At 49.3% G+C, this 24234-nt stretch overlaps 1 protein-coding gene across 1 annotated transcript in view; it reads right to left on the bottom strand.

Annotated features, from left to right (window-relative positions):
* The window catches only part of NUP160 (nucleoporin 160), a 59676-nt gene that overhangs the window by 5545 nt on the left and 29897 nt on the right, over positions 1 to 24234 (bottom strand). The window contains exons 3-29 of the mRNA XM_026850226.1: positions 24154 to 24234; positions 23795 to 24005; positions 19931 to 20153; positions 19620 to 19698; positions 18684 to 18798; positions 17764 to 17922; positions 16775 to 16852; positions 16512 to 16609; positions 15609 to 15693; positions 15054 to 15122; positions 14213 to 14296; positions 13181 to 13351; positions 12967 to 13066; positions 11200 to 11365; positions 10473 to 10588; positions 10209 to 10369; positions 8787 to 8920; positions 8405 to 8475; positions 6730 to 6889; positions 5994 to 6063; positions 3135 to 3233; positions 2759 to 2878; positions 1737 to 1832; positions 1531 to 1625; positions 718 to 814; positions 524 to 629; positions 261 to 421 (exon numbers count right to left, since the gene is read on the bottom strand). The exon at positions 24154 to 24234 is cut by the window's right edge and continues 2 nt beyond it. Of these exons, the coding sequence (XP_026706027.1) occupies positions 261 to 421; positions 524 to 629; positions 718 to 814; positions 1531 to 1625; positions 1737 to 1832; positions 2759 to 2878; positions 3135 to 3233; positions 5994 to 6063; positions 6730 to 6889; positions 8405 to 8475; positions 8787 to 8920; positions 10209 to 10369; positions 10473 to 10588; positions 11200 to 11365; positions 12967 to 13066; positions 13181 to 13351; positions 14213 to 14296; positions 15054 to 15122; positions 15609 to 15693; positions 16512 to 16609; positions 16775 to 16852; positions 17764 to 17922; positions 18684 to 18798; positions 19620 to 19698; positions 19931 to 20153; positions 23795 to 24005; positions 24154 to 24234 (3205 nt within the window). The remainder of the gene's footprint in view (positions 1 to 260; positions 422 to 523; positions 630 to 717; positions 815 to 1530; positions 1626 to 1736; positions 1833 to 2758; positions 2879 to 3134; positions 3234 to 5993; positions 6064 to 6729; positions 6890 to 8404; positions 8476 to 8786; positions 8921 to 10208; positions 10370 to 10472; positions 10589 to 11199; positions 11366 to 12966; positions 13067 to 13180; positions 13352 to 14212; positions 14297 to 15053; positions 15123 to 15608; positions 15694 to 16511; positions 16610 to 16774; positions 16853 to 17763; positions 17923 to 18683; positions 18799 to 19619; positions 19699 to 19930; positions 20154 to 23794; positions 24006 to 24153) is intronic.

Genomic DNA, 24234 nt, shown 5'->3' with positions numbered 1-24234 from the left:
AGCCCACTCCCAAAGATTGTTCTGCTCCCACCCTGCTCCAAAAAGGGGCAACAACACAAGGGTGATAGGTAAGATTGATCTCTGTTGAGCAGGACAAGACAGCACTGAGCGGGCTGGCCAAGGAGATGAGAGCAGCAGATTAAGGCGGCCAGCACCTCTGTTCATCAGAAAGATAGAAGCTCATTCCCTAATGTACAGTAAGTGTCCCCACAGTCAACAGCTCAGGACAGAGGCTTCACAGAAAGCTCAGCGTTTCCTACCACAGCTCCAGAAGCTGGCTGCACTATCCAGGCGTACTCTGGGCGGATCAACCGTAAGCAGTTAATAGCAGCAAGAAAACAGTTTCCCTGTTTCTGGAGCCCTCGGAGCGTCCGCACCTCCCTGCCCAGGCGCATGCCGTATTCAAACATCACTGTGCCAGCTGGGAAGGGGAATAACATCAGGCAAGACCCAGGACAGGCCACCCTGCAGGGGCAGGGGAAGCGGTGTCCCCAGGCAGGTGGGTTGTTAGAACATGACTTACCCTTGCGGTAGTTGTGGCGGTAGATGTGGAAGGCGTACAGCAGCTCGTAGTAATTGTGGGTCATCAGATCCACTGCTCGAGCATGAGATTCAATGATCCCCACGACCTGCAGCACAGAAAGGCTCAAATAGGTGGAAAAATCATTTTGAAGAGAGCCATCGTGGCCCCCTTTCTCCTCAGCACAGGCCGATTACCTCGTTATGGAGGTTGACGTAGGGGAATTCCACCAGGTCCTGGAGCTGGGAGCGCTCGCAGAGAACAACCACTAGCTGGCGCAGACAGTCCAGCTGCCTGCGGAGAGACGCACGAACCCATCACCAGGATGGAGGAATTCAGCCACCAGCGTGTCTCTTTGTTACCAGCTCCGGAGGGTTTGTGTTTTTTTGTTTTTTTTTTTTTTCCCCCTGGCTTAGAACCAAGAAGTCCCTCCAGACTTCTGTGCTGCAAATAGAGATCCTGGACAGCAGAGATCCTCTGCAAAGGTCTCGCAAGAGGGCGGGCTCCCTCCCTCAGCTCTATTTGGCAAGACTTTCTTCAGGCACAATGAAAACACATTCCTGCTTCTCCTCTGATCATCTATTCCAGCCATTCCTGCTTGTCACATCCTCCTCTGCTAGGGTGAAGCTTCCTCTACCCAGTTCACTTCCCAGATGGTATTTCAAGCTGAAAACTCAACTCCAAGTCTTTTCTTTATTGAATTAAATCAACTGGACTTCTAAAGCTTTTCAACAAAGCTACACGTGATTCTTTAGCCATTCTTTTGGCTCTTCCCTGAATCAGCTTTTATTTCCCCTCCCCACCAGTTTGTGAGATTGTGCTGATCCTAACTGTCCTTACAAAAGTGAATTTTGTCTTTTTAAACACACCTTTACACAAGTTGAACCAGAACTGCTTAACACAGTGGCCAAGTCCTACCCTAAAGCTGTTCTACCCTTCCGGTCTGATGGAAAAACTGGTACATGGACCTCTGAGACAAGTGAACTTAAAGGCATAAAACTATCACCTACCTGCTTGGATCTGGGTTTTGCGTTAAGGCTACATATGCTTCACTGTTGTGTCCTAAATCCAAGTGATGTTTGAAGATGCAAGTCCTCAATGTAGCCTGAAAACACCAAAGAGCACAAAGCAGCATGTTTCGAGTTACACAACTAAAAAAAAATTCCCGTGTAAGCTCCTTGAAGAAACATCATGATGCCAAAGAAGTGACCTGTACCTGGCTTCTCCAGTCATCTGCCGACTCCATGACAGCCAGGGCAGCCAGCTGGATGACCAGCTCTGGTAACCCCACCATGTCCAACAAGCGCAGCACCTGGAGAAGATGACAGTCAAACACTGGCTGCAGCAGTACCAAAGCATGGGTTGGGATGGCGAGGGTGGGGTTTTTTTTTCTCCTCTGTTTTTTTTCAAAGAGCTATTCCTGCCCCTGTTAACCATAAGGGCAGCCCAAAGATTTTTGCCTATGTTTCTAAGTGATTAGACTGGAAAAAAAAACCATATTTTTGTGAGCTGCAAAGGTCTGAACCAAATCCCAGTGCAACAGACCCAGGCTATAGCTTTTCTGGAGGATTCATCTCTGCACATGTGAGTTTTCCAAAACATTTTAGCATTGACATTTACAGTGAACCCCTGATAGAGAGGGGTGCTTGCTCCCCAAGCACACAAGCAGCTGTATCAGAGAGCCCCCTCTCCAAGGGCACCAGACAATCCTTGTGTTTGCTGGATTTTAAAATCAGGGAATCCCTTAGAGCAAGCCTAGGTCCAAGCTTTCAGCCTGTCTGAACGATGGCATTATGCAAGAAGAAAGATGCTATCTCAATTTAAAGACATTCATTTCAATTTGCCTCAAAGCTTAATAACCTGCCCCTTAAGCAGCATCTTACATCTAGCCTGAACATGTCTGGCTTCTGCCTCCAGCAGCTGGATCTCTCCCTTTTTCTGCTGGATAACAAAGTCCTCTGCTACTAGGAAATAATGGATGGAAAGTACCGAGCTTTCACACCGCAGTCACCCCATTGTCAGCCTCACAAAGAAAGTAAACAGACTACACTGAGGCTTTACCTCACAAAAAAGTATGTTTTCTGTCTCAAGTCACTCCCTCAAAAGCTAGGGACTAAGCAGGAATTCTCTTTCCAAGCAGGAATTCTCTCTCTCTCTCTCTCAGTAGTGCCTGCATGGATTGACTTGGTGCCAATTTACTTGGTCAGGATGGTGCCCGCTGGGCCAGCTCAGCCGTACCTTGTTGTAGTACTGCAGGCGTGGAGTGGAGACTATCTCACCCTCTTCAGGCTGGATCAGCCTGTCCAAGAACTCTTCTCTTCCCACCTCAGATGCAGCTTGGCAGAAACAATCCAAAGCCTAGAAGCAGACCAAAAAAGCAGCTTGCGTGTGCCCCTTGGGGGACTGACCGTACTGAGAAGACAGTGCTGCCTGTTCCAGCTCCACTGTATGAGACCCGCTGGCCCCAAGCTAACAGGAACTTTTCTCCACGAGATGGACATTTCTTGACTTGCACAGCATAAACAAGGCTGGTCCTACCTGTGCACCTCTGCCCTCCCAGGGAAAAATGTCCCAGACCCCAGAGAGGGGCAGCGCCAGGAAGCTGGGGCCTTACCTTGTGCCCCTCGCCCATGACGAGGTAGCAGCGGCCCATCATGAAGCAGCAGGAGCCCATGTTCACGTGGCACCACGGCTGCAGCAGGCGAATGTATTCCTACAGGAGAGGAGGAATGGGAGTTTCGATTCAGCACTCGCTCGTGACCTGCAGGCACCCACTACCAGAAGAAGGGTTAGGTCTCTAACACTAAAGCACTATTTTGGTGGCCCCTTTAACTGCCGTGCTCACACAGATCCCGCTCAGTGTGTTTTCTGAGTCTCAAATCACTCCCTGAAAAGCTGGGGACCAAGCAGGGATTCTCTTTCCCTAAGTAGTGCCTGTGTGGAATGACTTGGTGCCAATTTACTCGGTCAGGACTGGTTTCTGCAGCCCCAAAGTCCCTTCAGTGTGCAGATGGGGAGACATCCCCCATGTGCTGCCAACAAACAAGGTGCTCTGAACAGCTCCTGTGCCTCAGAAACAGCACCCAACATCCCCACAAATCAAACACAATGTGTTCTACAACCACTGCAAATCCGCTCCAGGGAACTGCAAAGGAAATGTTACCCTGGCGTGCATGGAGCAGGACCAGCAGCACACATGTGTGAAGGCAGTGGGAGAACAGGCAAAGCAGGTGTTAGAAGAGCAGTATCTGGGCAGGAGGGGAGAGCCACCAAAGAAGACCACGGATTACAGCAACAAACTGACAGGCATAGGGTGGAACACTGACGACACTAAGGACACACCATAAATAAAGCCACAATACAGACGCTGGCCAAAAGGACAGGGTGATACAACTCAGTCTGGCCCTGTGCCTGCTCTGTCAGGATGATATAAGGGCTGCAAAGTGTCACCACCTATCCAAGAGCAGCTAGGAAGCACGATGAAAACTCAAAAGCTGGCATCCCTCATGCCTGGGAGAGTAGCATTTGCTCTTCACACTTGGAGAAGCAGAGATGTCCCACCAGCAGGGCTCCGGGACTCAGCAGGAAAGGAGGAGGAGAAGCCAAGACCCAACAGTAAAGCCTAGGTTTCACCAGCCAACCTGCATCTTCACACGTGTGTAAACCACCAGCACATATGTCTCACCTACCCCAGCCACAGGTCCACTAAAAGCCATGTGGCAACGCATCTTCTGAGCCTGGATTCACTGCTCAGATTAGCCAGCTAAAACAGATAAATCCCACCCAACGGCTTGCTCAACAGCTTGTCATACAGAATAAGCAACGAGGAGAGGTCTGGCCCTGGCCCAGGCCAGTCACTAGACCTTCTCTGTGCACTGGTTACTCGCAGGGTGCTTCCTGTATCTCCACCCCTATTTGGGTCACCAAGCTCACACTCACAGAAAATCTGGTGTTAGCTCCCTGAGGTCAAAACAGTTAATCCAAGTTTACGTGACCGACTGGGATCAGTAAGTGTGACAGAAGGTAGCAGGGAGGAGGAAGAAGAGCCTGCTCCTGCAGAGATAAAAGTTGCTTGTATCTCCTCGAGGCAGGACACAAGTGAGGCGAAAGCAATGCAAGGAAATTCAAAGCGTGCTTGTGCCACAAGAGCGAACATATGCCAGGAGGTAGAATGATGCTGCTCAAAGTGTCCTGGCATTTCCTGGCTCAAAAGCTCTGTAGATTTGACATTCTTGGCAGCAAGACGAACACAAAAGAAAGCAATTCAGCCCCAGGTGTAAGGGACTCTGAGAATAAAAGGTTCTGCTAAGCACAGAAAAAAACATCTCATTAACAACAGCTTGCCTAGCCCTGCGTGCCTCAAGGACTGCCATCAGTTGGGGAATGAAATGTGTCACATGGCGCTGCAGACAAGAAACCGTGCAGCTCTGAACTGGAGCACAAGCAGCTACAAGCACCAGCCCTTGAAAAGCATGGGAAGGGATGGTGGAGAAAAAGCGGTCTGAAATACAGCAGTCCAGGGAGACACCAGAAAGTAAAAAAGTAGTTCACTCGCCCTGCTGCCAAGATGTCGGATGTTTCTTACACCGGTTTTTACTAGTAAGGACGTTTAAGAAATAGATGAGCCTTCTTGAAATTACTTCTACTGTTGGAACCCCCAGTCCTGCGGGCAGTCTTGTTTGCAGCGGTAGTGCAGGAAAGGCTGTGGGCACATCAGCAGCTAATGAGCGACTGGATTATGGGCTGGCTGTGATATTTAAACAAGCTCCGCAAAGATGTTTCTTGCATGCAGTACCACACTGACAGACAAGCCCTGGGAGACCGAATTCCTCCACGAAAAAGGTATATAATAACCCAAAGCACTTATGCCTAGATTTTCTTGAAAACAGATTAAAGAGGAAATGTGTAAGACGACCATCTTAAATAATTTCCCAGCAAAGTCTCTGTGGCATTTTCCAGGGATGAGGTATTTAGCAAAAACCCCTTCTGTTAGAGGTGGACACTACAGGAAACAAGACAGACGCACGAGGAAGATGGAAGATATTTGCTACCTTACAGTTTGTTCACAGCACTGACACTGCGATAGTTACAAGAGAGATTTCTAACAAATCTCCAAAAGAATTGCTCCTTGCAGTACAATTTTATCTGCGGGATGAACTTCCAGCCCATCATCTCCAAAAGGGAGATACAGAAGCAGAGCACTCGGGAAGATTATCTCACATCAGAGCTCAGAGAGCAGCGACTAGGGGGAAGCAGAACAACCTCCAGCAACTGGAAAGATGCTGGTTTTGGGGAACTTTTTCTAAGCAGAGGTAAGGCGGCTGCGCATGGAGCTCAGGCCACGTTACACCTCTGCATTGGCCGAAGCACAGACCTGCCACTGCAAAAAACCCACATGTGGAAAGAGACTGTTGCACTCACACCTGCTCTTCCCCTGTCAGCTCCTCTGAGGGAGCTGGAGCGGAGCACTCACCTGCAGCTGGGTGTACTGGCAGCTCCCCATCAGGCACTCAGGGAAGAGGAAACTGGGATTGCTGGGCCATCTGAGCAGAGGTTAAGGAACAATCCTACCCGGAGAGCTCGGAGAACTAGTTGAAAAGTCGGCATGCCTCTCTCACTCAGTTTGGAGGGGGGTAAAGGAGAGAAGATTAAGCTGCTCTTTATAAAGTCCTTATTCTGTAATGAGATCTATCCATATTAGAACAAAACCATTAGTACATCTAACCCACAACTGCCCAAATCTTGTTACCTTTCCAAATGTCCCAGCATCGCCCCTCACCAAGTCAAGTCGCTAGAGCTCAGGGGCTTAAAGTCAAAAACTCAAACTCTTTACTGTGCACCTAAACAGGATGGATTCTGAGAAATCTTAAAATACCCACAAATCTTGCTAACAACAGTCACTTGTTCAGCCAATTTATCTTTGAAATTTGGATGTGGAAAACACTGGTTTTGGAACTGCATGGGGTTTGGTTGCAGAGATGGCCAACTTACAGTTCGCAAGCACCCCGCAGCCCACCACCTAAACCCCTCTGCTAGCCCCAACCCTCCTCTCACAGGCCCACCAATGCTCCCAGTCTTAGGATCGGGCCTCAACACGCAGCCTCCATGCACAACAGCTCCGGCACTGCTGCACCATACAGAAACTCCCCCTGGTTACAGCCTGGCAAGAGCCAGCACCTCGCAGAGAGGGGGTTTACAGCCAAGGATACAGGAGTGGCAGAAAGTCAGCCACTATCGCAGTAATGAGATGGGGCCAGTTCAAACTTGTTTCAGCCAAAGAGGTGTTTGGTTGCAAGAAGAGTCGAGCTATGATGTGCTTTCTGGCCACTTCCTGAAAGAACAGCTCCACAATTGTTTGAGGGCTGGATACTAAAAAATACAAGTTAAAGAAACACTGAGAAGAGGGCCTGCAGCAGACATCCCAGGTTTTCTACACTGTGCTGTGCTCATCAGCTCAAGCATCACAGATTAAGCCGGAGCAAAATAATAAGCACGTTCAGCACTCGAACTTGTTGGTTTTGGATTTCTCTTGCCGTCTGGTTAAGTCAGAGGGAGTAGCAGGAGATCAAAGAGCCACATACTGCAATGTTTATTAACTGCAACTCAATTATAACATGAAAAAAAAAAAGGGCTCTGCTTGCTCTCTAGTTGCGCTATTCATGACACGACCCATCTGCAGCTTTCCAGCACGACCGAGTGTGCTGCAGGGCAGGGCTGAGGGAGTGCTGATTTGGCTATCTGACCCTGTTCAAATGCCTCCCTCCTCATTCCAGCACCCTAAGCAGTCCAATCTCCCAGTAGTTAACTGTTCTCAACGCCTCTCCCCAAGCTACCACCTCCTTTCCAGCTTCCCCACGTTTCACATATCTTTCCCGAAGCACAGCGGCCAAACAGGACTTTCCTCATGAGCGGGCCAAGAAATAACCCACGACACTGGCACACACAAAGGATGTTTTCAATTTTGCTTTTATGTCCTGACATTTACTTCAAGGCAACTGCCCCCTGAACCCAGACTCTCATTCAGGGAGCGTTCGGACTCTGAAGATCGCAGCCTGCTCACAAAGAGCACAGATGCCCCAGGCCTGTCAGCAAGCAGAGGAATTTCTTCCCCAGCTCACAGCCCTTCGCATGTGGCACTGCTGCCTGTTTGTCCCCGATTTTCTCAGCTCCCTCTGAAGTGTCTGTACTTAAAGGCTGAGACTAGTTACAGTAGGCCCCTACCTGTGCATTTTCTCCCCTACCCTGCTCACCACCTCCCTCTGGAACCACTTCAAGGTACACATCCTCCTAATTAAGTTGCCTTATATTCTCCCCTGTTAGGATTTCTCCTCCAAGACAGTAATTCAAAGCATGTGTCTTTGCAGCAAGACTTTTAAAATATGAATGAATTATCAGCTGCAATTTCCCCCTTGAGGTACTGGCAAAAACTGAACTGCAAAGTGATGGAAGCACAAGCATGTTTTGGGAAGTATTTCTAGCATTCTCTCGTTCACCTGAGCTGCTGCTCCTGGTTGCTGTGGGATAAAGGTTAGTGAGCAGGACAGATGTGGCCTGACCCACTACAGCCACTGTAACGTACAGGAGCAAGAGCTGAGCTTGGCTGATACTGCCAGAGCCAGAATTCATAAAGTTTAACTGAGCGAGGCCTTTCCATCCTCCTCAGGCTGAGAATAAGATCCATGTCTCTGGTCTGAGTCCAATGTTACAAGATACTCTGCTGGTGCTGTTTTTTGGTGGGCAGCACGACAAACATCACAGAAAGTGGGGTCAGTCAATCCCATGCTCCATTAGCTGACTGCATAAAGCATTTCCCTGGGGTGGCAGAGACACGGCTCAAGAGGTATAAATAACAACCCAAGAGGTGACAGGCTGTGGACATCTTACCTAGTTTATGGGGTGTTAGAGCAGTGGTGTCTGCTAACTCCAACACAGATAGATGCTGCAGATTAGATTCCCTAGAGAAAAAAAAGCCATCAGTGAAGGGACAACAAAACACCTCCTGCTTTAATTGCACTCATTGTTCAACTCAAATGACTCCTACTGCTGAAAAAGGCAACAGCGAGACCTCACACAGCAGAATTAGCACAAGGCAAAGAGTCAGCTGAAAACACGGAAAAAAAAACCCCAACCAACCTCCCCAGCACAACCTGAATCCTAGAGTGATACTCCCACAGCAACCACCAGCTTTTCATGCCAGGAAGGGCATTTCAGGTGGATTCAGCAGGAACCAACAATCAAAGATAGAACAGGCACGGCAGAGACTTACAGCGTGTCAATGGGGACGTCGGACGCCAGGCACTGGCTCGCCCACCTGATCAGGTAGTAGGAGAGCAGCAGGGGTGAGGTGCGGTGCAGCAGGTCCTGCTGAGACTGGAACAGTTGTCCCCCTCCCAAAACCATCTGCAAGCAAACCAAAGAGGTTGGAAGACTGAGAAGCCGAGCTCAGAGCAACAGCAGGACAAGGGCAATCGGTGAGGTTTGTAGCGGGCCCAGGTCATCCCTCCGGCCAAGGCCAAGGCAGCTGATAGCCCAGCAGTTAATTCAACGTACCCACGAGACAGACCAGCAGGACTCTTGCATGCACCAGAATAACCCAGTCACAAATGACAGCATCACCTCACACCAAGAGGTGAGTTAACTATTCTGGTGGCTCAGCCCCCTGCCGGGGAAAGTTTTAACAAGCAGTGACGCGCACACCGAGTGCTTCTCCAGCCTGCAAACATCTGCTGACGCCAGGGCCACCAGAAAAAAAGGTGCTTTGTGCTGCTGCAACAACATGGTAGAGAGTGAAATCACAGCTTTGAGGCAGAGGCCATCTCGGGGCCCAGCCCTGCTGCCCAGGCATTACAATCTGGTGTGCTCCAGCCAAAAGCAGCATGGCCAGGTGACATGGGAGGAAAAACAATCCACGCTTGTGAAGGACACAAGTGCGTCCAAGTGGCAAAGCAGCAGTTCCTTGTCAAGCAGGCAGCAGGTCATGTGCCCTGAGAGAGCCTGGCTCCAGAAGGGCACCTTGTAACATGCTTTACCAAGGCAACCTTATCCAGGAAAGAAGGGGATCTCTTTTCCACCAAGAAACTATTGCAGTAATGTTTCTGAGTAAATAATATTGGTTTAAACAACACTCCACTTGGTTGGGGACTTGTTCCGCACCCCTGCATCCACCCAAACCATCAGCACCATCCCTCGTGCGGTCACAGGGCCAATGGGAAAGACCCAGCCCAAGACAACAAACACAGCTGCCATCACGGCGGCTGTTGGCACTGGCTGGAGCAGCCTCAGGAAGGCTGAAACCTCTGGGTAAACACTGCTGTCGTGACACAAAAGGTGCTGCGTTGCCAGAGAACAAGGCTGCGATCGTGTGTGCGGCAGCGTGGGAGGGTTGGGGAATAGATGGGGGAACTGTATGTGCTCAGGCAGCACCGTTTCAGATGGCAGGCTGGAAACAAAAGTTTTGCTTCCTGGATTCTCAGCGTGGAAAGAGTTAGGGTGTGAGCGCAGCGCACTGCTGCTTTGCTTAGGATGACAAAAAATGACTGGAGGAGAGAACAGGGCTTGCCCAAGCCTGGGGCTAGTTCAAACAGCCTCCAGTGTTTTGTGGGAAGAGACAGAGCTTAGTCTGGCACCAGCAGAACCCCAGATCTGAAAGTTCAAAGAGCGTAGCAGTAGCTTCAAGGGCTGTACTCACGGGATCTTCAAGCCGCAGCAACAGCTGTTGGAGGATCAACAGGTCCCGACAGATCAGAAAACGGATCGTGGCAATCTTACATACCCCCCAGCAAACCACGTTGACAGCGGTACCACTACCATACAGCTGGGAGAGGTTCATGCGCATATTTAGATGATGAGCTAAAAGATAAAATCACCAAGATAAGGGGAGGAACTAGACTGACAAGAACACTTGCCTAGCCGCTGCTTTCCCAGCCCAAATGCCCCGCTGTCGAGCTTTCACCTCTTTCCATGTCAGCATCGGTCTCGTAGTCCATTTCTCGGATGAGCACTCCGATGGCGTGGATGGGGTTTCTGATCTCCTGCAGTTTGCTGTGTATGTCCTCCATCACATTTTCCCTACAAAGTGAAAAAGATCATCATCAGCAGCAGCAACATGAGATTTAAAACTGAAGAGGGCTCTCTTTCCTCCCTTACTGATCCTCCCTGGAAGGATCAGCCTGGACATTCTTGATGGGAATCCTCTTCTGGTTTGGAGTTTTATTACAGCGCCTGCAGGGAGCAGTCTATTTATTCCACTCCCCCAGGCTACCAGGAAATAACAAGTCAGATGGCTGGCATTCCATGAGGAATGATTTCAGTAGGTGAGCACAGTAACCACATGGTTTGACCAAGGTTCTGACCTTCTGCCTAATGTCTGCAGGCACTTGCTTTCCACACTGCAATGCTCACCTAAAACGAACTCGCTCCTCTTCTGCTCTCTACCTTTGAGAACTCCAAAATGCCTTTTGAGGAGGGCCCCAAGCAACAGCAAGGGGGTTCTGGGTGGAAGAACCCACTAATGTCACTGATAACCATCTCTCAGGGGACCTGGAAAAGTCTCCCACAGCACAGGGAGAGCCTGCACATCCCACGTGTGCTTTGATGCCAGTCAAGGCCAGCTCCAGGCAATCCCTGCTCAGCCATCCCTGCCTCGCTGCCAGGAAGCTTCTGCAAGAACATCTCCTTACGTGTCATTAGCTATCAAGTCCTCCAGGATCTGCTCTGCAGCCTTTTCTGGAGGCTGGAGGCGGGAGCAAGCCATTTCCATTATGAATGCCATTTCCATGGAAATTGATTCTCCGATCAGTCGAAGGCACTGGACAAGACAGACAACATCACGAGACATCTCCAAATCTGTAATGAAAGAATCTAACTGTATATTTACAAGAGATTTCAAAGCAAAGGTGGGAGGACCATTCAAAAACCAGTTAGTTCAGCTCCTATCAGCAAACTACTATCAGCAGATTGGTCTCAGGCCTGTGTGCCAAACTGACCCTTCCCAGCTGACTGCGAAGCCGAATTAAACCTTAGGAGCTAACAAGGGAAAGATTTGGGCTTTATTATTTGGAAAGTAAAAAGTACTGATGTAAATAAAATGACAAAATTCCCTCCAGGGGATTTTCTCCAGCCACAGGTTGAAAGGAAGTAATTAGTGCAGTGTAAGAGGAAAAAAAAACAACAACCCAGAGCAAGTGGCTCGGATAGCTTAGCTCTGCCAAGCAGAACACACTCATTACAGCTGCTATTCATGTGCAGCACCACCTCTCACAGCTGACAGAGGATTTTCACATTCTTAGAAGTGATCTGAAAATTCAGGACTGAGGGTTTAAATCACTGCTTCACAATATAATCTTTTATGTATGCGTTTTTAGAATTAAGTCGCCTTTTTTTTGCAGAAGTTTATAACAGACAGGGCAGGAACTGCTAGCCTCCCAAACCCAGCCTAGGCCTCCAGCTTTCCTTCCCTCAGCGCCAGAAATAGCTCAACCAAATGGATGATGATTCTTCTTTACAAAAATATAAAAATCACTCGAGCATGAAAGTGGAACTTAGGTAACATTTTCCATTGCTTTTTTCCTTGTGAAACGTCATTCCATGGCTAGCAAAGCATAGAGGGCACTGTGGCGACAATATTAATGACAACTTTTCCACACACTGGCATTTACTTCCTGGAGACAAGAGACAGCACAGTCCCTCTCCACAGCTTACATAAAAACATTTATTAAAAAAATTAAGCTAGAAACTAAGTTTGCAGAAACGGGCAGTTGAGCCCAGCATGCCAGGGTGCTTAGAGACTCACAAATTTCTTTCTTGTCAGCAGTCTTTGAAAGGAGTTTACTCCATCAGCAAGACACAGAGATTGGGGAATTTTACAAAACAAAACCACTTGCACCAAGTCAGAGTAGGTCTTGTGGCTCTCGGAGGGGGGTGGCCAAGCTGAGTGAGCCCCCAGCTGAGATAAAGTTAAGGAGGTTCATGATCACCCACATGATCAGAAACACAAGCTGTTGCATCCCACTTCCACCCCCCCCACCTCATTATCAAGCTCCAACCGGGCAGATCTGTCCCACAGAGTGGGCAAGAAGAGGGCACTGGATAACCTCAGCCTGCACAGTCAGTTTGTAAGGCCACAGGGACAAAAAAATCCACCAAGGCAGGTCCTTGTCACCAAGAAACATGCAGCTGGAAATCTAAAATTCTTTCTAAGTTATCTGAAATGAGGCACAGCAAATTCACAGCCTTGACACCATTGTCTAATTCCTGGCCTGAGCACAATGGCAAGTTTCACCAAATAAAACTCCCTCCAAATGCCAAGATAAGAAAACTATCTCTGTGTAGATAATTATGAAGTCAGGAGCACTTCTATGGAAACTTCCACATCCCTCCCTAGGGCTTCCCTGACATGCAGCGTTTCAACCTCAAACAATGAAAAAGCTCTGTGTCTCCTCACTTACCATCAAAGATGGCAGCATCGTCCTCAGTCAGGAGGTGCTCATTAGAGAGGAGATAGAGATGGTCCACCAAGGAGCAGGGCACAAGGAAAGACAGGGAGCCCTAGAAAGGTGAGGAAAAAACCCTTTTCTGAGCTCCCCAAATCCACACCTCACTCAGAAGAACTCCTCCCTGGAGATCACCAGCAGCCAAAGAGCCCGCGCTGCTCAGCCTCACCTTCTTCAGCAGGCACACCATGTTGGTGTAGGGGTTCAAGTGGAGGGCCAGGGGCCGTGAGAGTGCTTCTTGGTACTGAAGGCAGCAGGCGTAGAGCTTGGACCAGAATTCCACCTGCAGCTGCCAAAACTCCTCCAATGAGCACTCATATTCTGTCACACTGCCCTGGAACTAGTGGCACCAAAACAAGACTTCAGATAAACATAGGTGGTGAACCAGTGAGAAAAATTGTAGCATTCAGACTGCTGGCTTGTCTCTCATAACCAGAGTCACACCTTTACATGGTTCAGGTTTACAAACATCAGTTACAGTTCTCTTCCTCACCACCTTACTGTCAAAATATAAGTTTTTTTCCTACAGCAGCAAATCACAAAGCTAACAGCAAGGGGAACAAAGTCCCCATTTTTATACAACCTTAAATTACAAAGCACTGCTGTTATCAAGAAAAAGGGCAGCACTGCAGATCTCTTTAAAAAAATCATGCACAACGATTGCTGTAGAGGATACAAAACAGCCTTTTTTGTAACTTTTCAGGAACAGTCTGAGCAGCCTCAAGGATGAGCTGGAGGTGGAAGGACTGCTGGCCTAGAGAATCAGGCATGTCAAGAGTAAAATCCAGAGAAGTAGCATAAAACGGGGGAAAATTCAGACCCAAAAAGGACAGTGCCAGTTCATCTTTCAGATAGGTCCCTCTAAGCTGATTATCTTTGGGTGTCCAAAATCATGGGCAACAGCTCCCTACCTGAGAACGGGCAGCACGCAATGTGTGCCCGACAAAGCACACCCAGGGAGCAGACAGCAGAACAGCAAGAAAGAAGAAAGGACTCCAAAAAAGAAAAGGGAATGGAAAAGCCAGGCAAGAAAGATGAAGATCTGTACTTTTTTAAAAAGTCACAGAACACCTTCAGAGAGACAAAGGACAAAACAAGGCCTGGGGTCACTCTGTATCTCACTTAATTTCACTGAACCACCACAGTGCATACAGCGAATTTAAGAACAAAACAGGGAGGAGAAAAAAAAAAATAATCTCACCTCGTTTTCCACAGCTAAGGTAACCTCTTTTTTTAACTCATCCCACGTCAGATCCATGTGTGTTTCAGTTCCTTGAGAAAAGATCTGAAAAGCAGCAGAGCAAATTTTTACTTTTAAGGAAGAGCATTGTCTCCTTGAGGTTCAAGCAGCGCCGAGCGACGTGAAGCAACTATGACAGCACCATCCAGTGCTTTGCGGGACAAAAGTATCAAAAAATGTGGCTGGCTGCTAAATGTGGGCTCCACAGACATACAGCCAGCTTCCCTCTTCCTGTGGAATGGAGGAAGCCTCCTGGCCAGCAGCACACTGGGGTGTGAGGAGAGACGTGCTGCATACTTTTGCAGCGGCTCTCTTTTGTACCTTGTTACAGACCTCTGCAAGGTCACAGCACAAAGAATCAAAACGGTCACTGTAGCAGAAGTTTGGCTCTTCCATTTTTCCTGAAAAGGCACCATGTGTTGTTGCCTTGCTCTGTCCTTAACAGTCCTGGAGGAGCCAGAACTGAACAGATATATTCTGAGAAACAGCACTTCAGCAGGCCGAATCTCCGTTCACCTGGCTAAAGCAGCAGGCAATGAAAAGCAAGCTCAGCGACCTGCTGTGCTATCTAAGGGGGAAAAAAAAAAATAATCTGGAAACTGTGTTCTGCCTCCCGCCGTCAGTACACACCAGCTGAAGCATGGCACAACAGCAGCTAACTTGCTTCAGTGACTACTGACAGGTCTACAAACTGTCAAATGCATACTGATGCCTGCCAAGAGCTCCAAGGAATTCTCTTGCCTCACACTGAGATGGCCAGGAAGAAGCTGAACAGGGAGTACACCGAAGGCCCTCTACTAACCTGTAAAGCTTTCTGGATAGCTGCATTTGTGAACCGGCCAGGCGTGAAGAGATACTCTAGGTAGGTTTCCTGCAAGGAGAAAAAGATCACATTTTAAGGAAAACACATGTCAGGAAGACAGCATTTAAGATACTGTTTCTGGCCTTCCCTCCCATTCCCAAACTCATCCCCTGGATCTGTATTTCTTTCCTACTGCAGTTCACACCCACACCCTGCTCCAACCTCTGCCAAGCCCTCAGCAGTCCCAGTCAAACACTGTTTCCCCGCACACTCCAGACCTTGTTTACTCACAATGTCTTGTCTCAAGGATCTCTCTTGACTGACCTGAAATTCTCCTCAGCCCTCAACTTCTGGTTTCATAACCATGCTTAGTACTTTAATGTTGTGGTAATAGAGGCTAAGGCTTGTCCCCTATAATAGAGGCTATGGATTGCCCCCTTTAATTTAGAGTAATTTTGAGATTGTATCGATACAATTTGTACACTTGAACTGTCATAATGTTCTCCTGGGCAGAGAAGCTTCATTACTTCTCATTGCTATTTTATAGTCACTCACCCTGGGGTCCTGATCGTGTCGAACTGTCACTTCCTCTTCGGGCAGGGGCTGCACAAAAACCTGATTCCACTGGCCTGCGACATTTCTGGAAGAAAACCCAAACCAAAATGAGCTTTGCCTTGCAGCACTCCCACACAGCACGCCCGGGAGCGGCCACCTGAACCAAATCTGTCGCTTTCAACAGCAACCACAGACTTTACAGCAACCTTTGGGTCTGGACACGGGTGCTTTGACTAGTGACAGATTTAGCCAGGAGAGCTTAATGGCAGCATCCCCAGCCCTAAGCTAACAGAATAGGTTGGATTCCTTCATTTATATCAACATTCTCTCGTCACACATGCTCACCAAGCAACTCTCAGACAGACTAGTAGATTCTTCTACCTAAGCTTGCACACTCACAGCATTTTTTCACCCACTCTTTAACTCTCTGGTCTGGCTATGCACTATGCCTGCCCTCTCAGCTTTACAGAGATGGGGATGATTCTTTTACATCACTGGTCTCCTCAAAACACAATCTTTCTTGGAAGAGACCAGAGAGTTATATTTTGAAGGAGCTGTCTGTGAAGTACAGCCCTCCTTCTGACACACTCACAGCAGACTCCACTTCCAGCAAGTCTGCTGCTTGGCTTCTCACATTTTTCACATTCCTGTAGCTGAGCTGTAGCTTGATTATAAAGCAGAACCAAAAAAAAAAAAAATCCACGTAATATGCACCACAGGAAGAAACAGCTGTGCACGTGACATGAAGAACTAGGTATTGCTGCATCTCCACACACTTCAGGCAGCAAAGTAGGACAGAAGAGTCAAGGAGCTCGATTGGGGCTTTTAAGGAGTGGCGCGTGGAGCTGCTCCTGCAGTTACCCCCGTGAGGCTCTCAACACTAGATTCGGCGCAGAAACTTACTGCTCAAAGTTGATGTATTTCACAACAGTTTGGTTCTCTTCGTTGTGCCACAAAGCCCAGATCTCTGCTGAAGTTAAGGCAAAGTCAACAAGAGTCTCCTAGAAAAGAGAGCGCAAATTTACTTTCTTATCATAAATTCAAGTACAGCAGAGAGACGCGTGTACTTAATGACAGCAAAACATTCCCTCGTATCATTTAAGCAGGTTTTGGGAAGAAACTCTTTGTCTCAGCACCTTCTGGGGCAGCCAGGCCCCAGCACTCACCTGCGAGGAGAACAGGGAGGATATGTGGTCAAGGCTGTAGCGGTTACTCTCGGTGCTCACCAGCTGGAAGACACAGAACTACAAACACACCTCATAAATCGTTTGCTAAAGGATGACTAAACCAATAACCAGAGTGTCACAGGGAAGCTCCTTTCTTCAGTCCCTCTCCTTGCCTGACGCTACAGTCACCAGAGCCCCAAGGGCTGGGGGCAGGAGGGCCAAGCTGACCATCTGCACCACGTACTGACATGGCTGGCTTCAGCCCTCTCAGCAAGGACGCTCATCCCTGCCAGAACCTGAAGGGTGCTGGGCACTGCTAGTGACAACACGACATGGGCAAGTAAGACCACCAAGGTGGAAAAGCCCTGAATCCTCAGGCCGCTTGTTGCAAGCCAAGGTCTGCATGTTCTCACCACAGCAAGCAGAGCACTAGCGGGACAGCAGAAGTTACAATACTTCTACTCCACATGTGAATCCCCTGGAGAACAGGCAGGCTAAGCTGTCCAACAGATGAGACCACTCTGTGCTGTCATTCCCAGCCTGCTAAATTTATTATTCACTGCAAGAAGCAGAAGTTCTAAGAAGTCACGACTGGCAATGCACAGCGATGCGTCACGTGCTCCCAGGAGCCTAACATAAACACACTATCAGTATTTCCAAGCTTTTAGCTCCTTTCAGACCTTTCCTTTTCCCACGGCACATATGTGCTTCCAGGATCCTACTAGAACAGGAGGTGAACACGTGAACTAGCACTCACAGATCAGCTTAGTCACACAGAGAATTCTACTCCCAAGGCAAGGGCATGTGTATCCTGCAGTGTTTTGAGAGCAAAAATGTTTATTCAGAAAGCACTGCTCTCTTCATAGGGTCAGAACATGAAACATCTCCCTGTTTTTTGCCTTACAGACCCAAATCCAAGGAGGAATAATGTATTTTCCGTGCAGCCCAAGAAAAAGACATTCACAGCAAGAAGCCCCATCCCTCCATACCTGCCCTCGCTTGGGCGCATGCATGTACACGCCAAGGTAAAGCCCCAGGGACTGGGAGAAGGCCAGTCGCAGACGGTGCCCGGTCCCGGCTGCAAGCCGCAGATCCCTGCTGACCGGCATGAACTCCAGCAGATCTGCAACCATCAGGCACATTTGATCCTACACAAAACAATGGTATCAGGAAAGCAGCATAGGAAAGACTCAGGATTGAGAAACTGCTCTTCTCCCTCATCCTTTCCTTTCGGATAAAGCCTGTCCATATCTTCCCTTAAAGGATGCAAGGAAAGCACCCATCTGCACACCCAAACCACTGATTAACACTGTTCAGCTTTCCCTGTCTCACCTGTGCCCTCTCCCACCGAGCACACAGGCTTTTGGAGCCCAGGCATGGATGATAAAGCTTCCCCTCCCTCTCAGAACACATTCCAGGGCAGATGAGCCGTGAAAGCAGTTGTGCTGGTCGATTAGCTTTGGCACTGATATTTGGAGCAAGTGGCACGCAGCAAGCAGAGGCTTTTATTAACTTCTTGTTGACAAGCAGTTATGTTAGAAAGACACTCTTATTACCATTAATGCAGTAGAAAATACAATTGGTGTGCCTCCTCAGCCCTTGGAGCACTCCTGCCTGCCTTCCTGAACACTCCAGTACATTTGTAGATCACCAAATATTGACTCTTACCCTACGCATGAGGCTTTGTCACCGAGAAGACCCACCACCCGCTTCCCAAACGTGGCTACGAACACAAGCCGCAACAATTTTCACAAACTGCCCTGAATCCCAGCATGCAGAAGTTTGTTCAGTGACAATTTAACAGCAGATCAGATCTATGCCAATCACTCGGTTTTCGTTCCTTAAGCCTCAGACTGTCACCTGAGCAGCGATGGAAGACGCTACTGCTGCAAACACAGGCCTCACTCACCTTATAGGACCACATCCGAAGTTTGTGGTCCTGGCAGAGAGCAAAGAGAAAGGCATCATGATCCAGGCAGTGAACAGAGAGGCTGATAGGCAGGTCCGATGGGCCACAGTCACCTCTGAAAATACAGAGTTTATTTCAATGGTTTAAAATAAAATCAAGGCTAGTGCATAGATCCAAGGCATGGGGTTTCTATTGCCCCTTAAAAAGAAATAAATCAGCGGTGTGACAGCAGGAGGAGAGCGCAGTGTTTCAGTGCTGTGCAGGTCAGTGTCTGAGGCACAGAGAAGCCCAGCATACCAGTAATACCCAGTTGTTCACCTGCTCTGGCAGAGCCAAGGCACATCCCTGGCTTCCCCAGCCTAGAGCTTGCAGAACATGGGCAAAGGATCCAGACGGAAGGAAAGATCCCACCAGCCCCAAGCAATGCACCATGGATGGTCCAAGTCATTCAGGAAATCAGAGGATTCGCTCCCATTTCCAAGTAATGGGGCAGAATTTCGTTCTGTGCTCTACCATACGGTAATGGTTACAACTTAACACTGAGCCCCATCTGCACACAGAGCGTCCGTGTCATCCACACGTAACCTCTGCCCGTCGGGAACAAGCCTGACGTTTCAGGACAAGGGCAAGAACATACAACTGTTGTAATCCTTAATCTACGCTGGCTGCGAGCCATATCCTGGGCAAATCCTTGGAGGCCAATTACTAAATAGAATATTTGTAGACACAGACACACAGTCAGCAGGACCCCATTAAGATGAACTAATCCAGCATTCAAGTCCCAACTTCCATACTGCGAAGGGTCCTGCGAGTCAGTTAACTTTTTCTGGCAGAGTATAGATGCTAACTCGTCTCTCTTTGACTTCAGATAGAAACTCTAGGTGAGGGAATCAAAAAGACAAAATTAGATCCACTTCTTTATCACCAGACACTAACCTGATGGCAGTTGGCATCCAACCGGTAAGGAAACGCTGCACCACTGAGCTCTGCTTCAATTCCACAACTGAAACCGTTCCTTTCAAAACAAAAGTGATATTAAGAAATATATTGAGTACTCGTTAACAAAATATTTACTGCCACTAGCGAGGGGCTTTGCAGGCACGACATAAAAGGGCTTTTGTGTGGGGGAATTTGTATGACACAGATATCAAAAAGACAAAATCAACCATGGTTCAAAGAAGGGATGCCACACTGCGCGGCGTTTTGCAGAGGTGGGTGTGAGGAGGCCGCCTGACCCCGCTCCTTACCAGGCGCGTCGTGAGGAGGCAGTTTAAGGACGAAGATCCCCCCCGAAGCAGAGGGCAGAGCGAAGAGAGCCTCCCCCTCGCTGCTAAGCCATGCCGCCGAGGCGACCGAATTAGATGCCAGGCCCGGCACGCTGGGAATCACGTAGTAATTCACGGGATCTCTGAAGTTGATTTTGCCGATATCTGTAAACACGGACTGCACTTGGCTCTCTGTTATCAGCTCCTGGAGGAGGGAAATAGCAGAGAGTACAAATCCTGAGCACACATATGCAAGGCACAGGAGAAAAAAACCTGTGGAACAGCAACTGCGATGCTGCTACTTGCTAAAAAGGTTTTTTCTGGTAAGAACTCTCACAACTACCCCTCCTTTTTCCCTTATATTGATAACCCACAACCGCTGCTCTTTACAAGCAGATAGGAAAGGGATTTCAAATCCTGCAGTTTTCTAGCAGAATGTTCATGTTCTCCCTTGTACTGTAACACCCCCAGAGGAGTCCTGGAGTCCATTAGCTGCTTCAAGACAGCTTGTAGCAAAACGCTGGTAATGAGCCCTGTGAAGAGCAGCTCTGCAATAGCACAATGTCGTCCCTTGGGAAAGCTGTTTGGAACTGGATGAGCTCTCCGAGAGGAAAGGGACCTGACAAGAGACACCAGAAGCAGACGTGAGAAGACAAAGTCACAGCAAGGGGGTAAACGTGATGTCAACTTTGCATAAGATCCATCTTCCATGTGAAATAAAGATTCTATAGCTTGCTGCATACAGAGGGGAAGTTGCAAACACAGGCAGGCCTCCCTCCAAAGAACTCAGTCCTGACATCCTAAGGTTATTTTGTCCCCACTGTCACAAGACCAGGCCCCAGGACTGCTCGCAGAGCCACCTCCAACCTCCAAGCCTCATTTCAGGTTATGTCACCAATTTTCACCAAAATCAGAGTCCTATTCACCAATGTGAAACACCCTCAGCTTTGGGGCAAATGCTGCTAGTCTGATGCTTCCCCTGGAAGTGGTCTGAGTACACTCCAAATAAAGTGAGAAATTTCCAACTTGCTTTCCCTATCCAACGCTTTTCTCCAGCAGTTTTCACTTCCACACAGACAATCACCCCACACTGATGAACACCCCTGCTGTATCTGGTCAAGAATCTTGGGAGTTTAGCAGTTTCTAACATCTATAAAGACATTTAACTAGAAAAGTTTGGAGAGCAAGAAACTAAAGCGCAATTTTCGCCAACACTCAGGAGAGTCTGACAGGCTCCAGCTCTGCACCTCTGGAAACACCAGAGGGTTCCAGCCCAGGGGACAAATCCCCACCACAGAGCTCTGCAACAGATTGGTCGTGGTGGACTGACCCAGTGGGCAGGTAACTATCACCAGCCATGGGCCCCATGGGTGAACAGAAGCAGCAAAAACATGTTGGTCAAGGTAAAGATGATTTAATAAGAAAAGGAAAAAGAAAATAAAACCAAACTGAGTGGTGTCAAGGCAATCCCCTCACCACCTCCTCCAAGCAGCCTTGATGCTCAGCCAGGAGTGGAGCAACCATCACCTGTCCCAATTCCATCCCTGCCGTGTCACTGAACATGGTGTCATGGCACAGGACAAGACTGTCCCCTCCCTGTCCCAGTTGTGCCCCCTCCCAGCCTCCTGCCCACCACAGCCAGCTTGTTTTGGGGGCAAAGTAAGAAACAGAGAAGCCCTCAGTGCTGTGCATGCACTGATCAGCGACAGCTCAAGCAGCAGTGTGTCCCCAACTCTGCTTTGGTCACAGATCTGCCACACGGCACCACGTGAACCGCTGTCAAGAAAATCAATCTCATCCCAGTCAAAACTAGTATATGGCCTGCTCGACTCAACTGGAAAGGGCTCAGGAAAAGCCGAGCTTCATACTCATCAGTAGCTCACCTCCAGTGTTACTACCAGCAGCCCACATGACATGGGCACAATGGTGGCAGCAGAGTTTGTGTGAAGCCCCATGTCAGAGCGGTGTTGGGGGTTAATCACAGAATCACAGACTGGTTTGGGTGAGAAGGGACCTTAAAGATCATCTAGTCCCATCCCCCTGCCCTGGACAGGGACATCTTCCACTAGCCCAGGTTGCCCAAAGCCTGGTCCAACCTGGCCTTGAACCCTTCCAGGGAGGGGGCAGCCACAGCTTCTCTGGGCAGCCTGTGCCAGGGCCTCACCCCCTCACAGGGAAGAATTTCTTTCTTAGATCTCATCTAAATTTCCCCTCTGTCAGTTTAGAACGATTCTCCCTCATCCTATCCCTACACTCCCCTTGATCAAGAGTCCCTCCCCCCTTTCCTGTAGCCCCTTTCAGTCCTGGCAGGCCTCTCTAAGGTCTCCCCAGAGCCTTCTCTTCTCCAGCTGAACCCCCCTAACTCTCTCAGCCTGTCCTCACAGAGGAGGGGATCCAGCCCCCCCGAGCATCTTCGTGGCCACTTGAGCAGGTCCGTGTCCTTCTGCTGTTGGTGCCCCCAGAGCTGGACCCAGCACTGCAGGTGGGTCTCCCAAGAGTGGAGCAGAGGGGGAGAATCCCCCCCTTCGCCCTGCTGCCCACACTGCTCTGGGTGCAGCCCAGCACAGGGGTGGCTTTCTGGGCTGCCAGCGCACGTTGCTGGCTCACAGGCAGCTTTCCACCCACCAACACGCCGAAGTCCTTCTCCTCGGGGCTGCTCTCCAGCCACTCCTCGCCCAGTCTGGGTTTGTGCTGGGGATTGCCCTGACCATGGGCAGGACCTTGCACTTGGCCTTGTTGAACTCAGTGAGGTTTGGATGTTCCCCCCTCTCCAGCCTGTCCAGGTCCATGGGGATGGCACATCAGCTGCACCACACAGCTCGGTGTTGGTGGGAACGTGCCTCAATCCCACTGTCCATGTCCCCAACAGAGATGTTAAACAGTGCCAGTGCCAACCCCCACCCCTGAGGAACGTCACTCATCACCACTCTTCATTTGGACACAGAGCCCTTGATCCCAACTCTGAGCGTGACCAGCCAATTCCTCATCCACCAAGCGGTCCACCTGTCAAATCCATGTCTCTCCAATTTAGAGACAAGGATGTCGTGTGGGACAGCATCAAAAGCTTTGCACAAATCCAGGTAGACGACATCAGTTGCTCTTCCCTTATCCACCAGTACTGTAACCTCATTGTAGAGGGCCACCAGATTTGTCAGGCACAGTTTGCCCTTTGTCAAGCCACTTTGGCTGTCACCAGCACACGGCTGCTCGATCACTCCCTCCCATGTGGGATGGGAGAAGAGGAAGGGAAAAATAAAAGCACAAAAACTTGTGGGTCAAGATAAGAAAAAAAAAGTTGTTTAAGTGAAGGACAAGCAGAAGAGAGAACAAGGGACACAAAGTCTGGATAGACCATCTCCCAAGCCAGTTCCCAGGCAAAAGATGGCTAACCTCCAAAAAAACTTCCTTTTCCCTCTTATTGCTGAGCATGATGTTATAAGGCAAGAAGATCCTTTTGGTTAGTTCAGGTCAACTGTCTGGTTGTGCCCCCTCCCAAACCACCACACACCCCCAAATCCATTCACACAAGGTGGGCAGACTGAGAAACAGATGCGAACTTAAAGCTGTGCAAACACTGAACAAAAACTAATTCACAAATCCAAAACATGCTGCCACATAAATTACTATAAAGAAAATTAACTCTATCCCCACCAAAATTAATGTGGTCACAGTCAAAATTAACTCTGCCCTGGCCAAAAGTAATACAGGTAGGAAACAGCACTTTGTGCCCTCGCTGAGAAGCACACCAAGGCCTTTGCTATTTTGCAGTGCACTTCAGGCTTTCCTGAGGGTTCCTGAGAGGCAGGTGAGGGTCGGAGGTGGGGAGCAGGGCACCCCGGTACTCACGCTGCGGTACATGCGGGCGGGATGCGGCAGGAGGAGACGATGCACTGTCTGCCCGGTGATCAGCAGGACGACCAAGTGGCTCTGCACCTCGCAGAGGTGCACGCCGCCCGGGAGAAACGGGCAGCCCTGGATGCGGAAGCGGACGGCGTTGTTCAGCAGGTTAACGTCCAGAGATTCCTCCACCAGCTCCACCGTGTCTCCCGATGTGGTCCTGAGGGAAGAAACCGGGGAAAGCGTGAGGACGGCAGGAACAGGCGGAGAGGAAAAGCAGAGAGTGAAACCGACACAAGTTCGGGGGGGTCCAACCGGGCCTGGAAGCCCCCCTCCGCGACCGGGCCTGCCCCCGGGCCCGCACTCACCACCTCACGAAGCGGTTCCTGGTGACGGCGGCGAGCTGCCCGCTCTCCTGGTAGCAGAACCCCCCCGCGCTGTCCCCATAG

This window comes from Athene cunicularia (genome assembly GCF_003259725.1).
Source record: "Athene cunicularia isolate RWA chromosome 5 unlocalized genomic scaffold, athCun1 chr5_part2, whole genome shotgun sequence".
Lineage (NCBI taxonomy): Eukaryota > Metazoa > Chordata > Aves > Strigiformes > Strigidae > Athene > Athene cunicularia.
The sequence above is the reverse complement of the archived record's forward strand: the minus strand, read 5'-3'. Positions and strand labels throughout refer to the sequence as shown.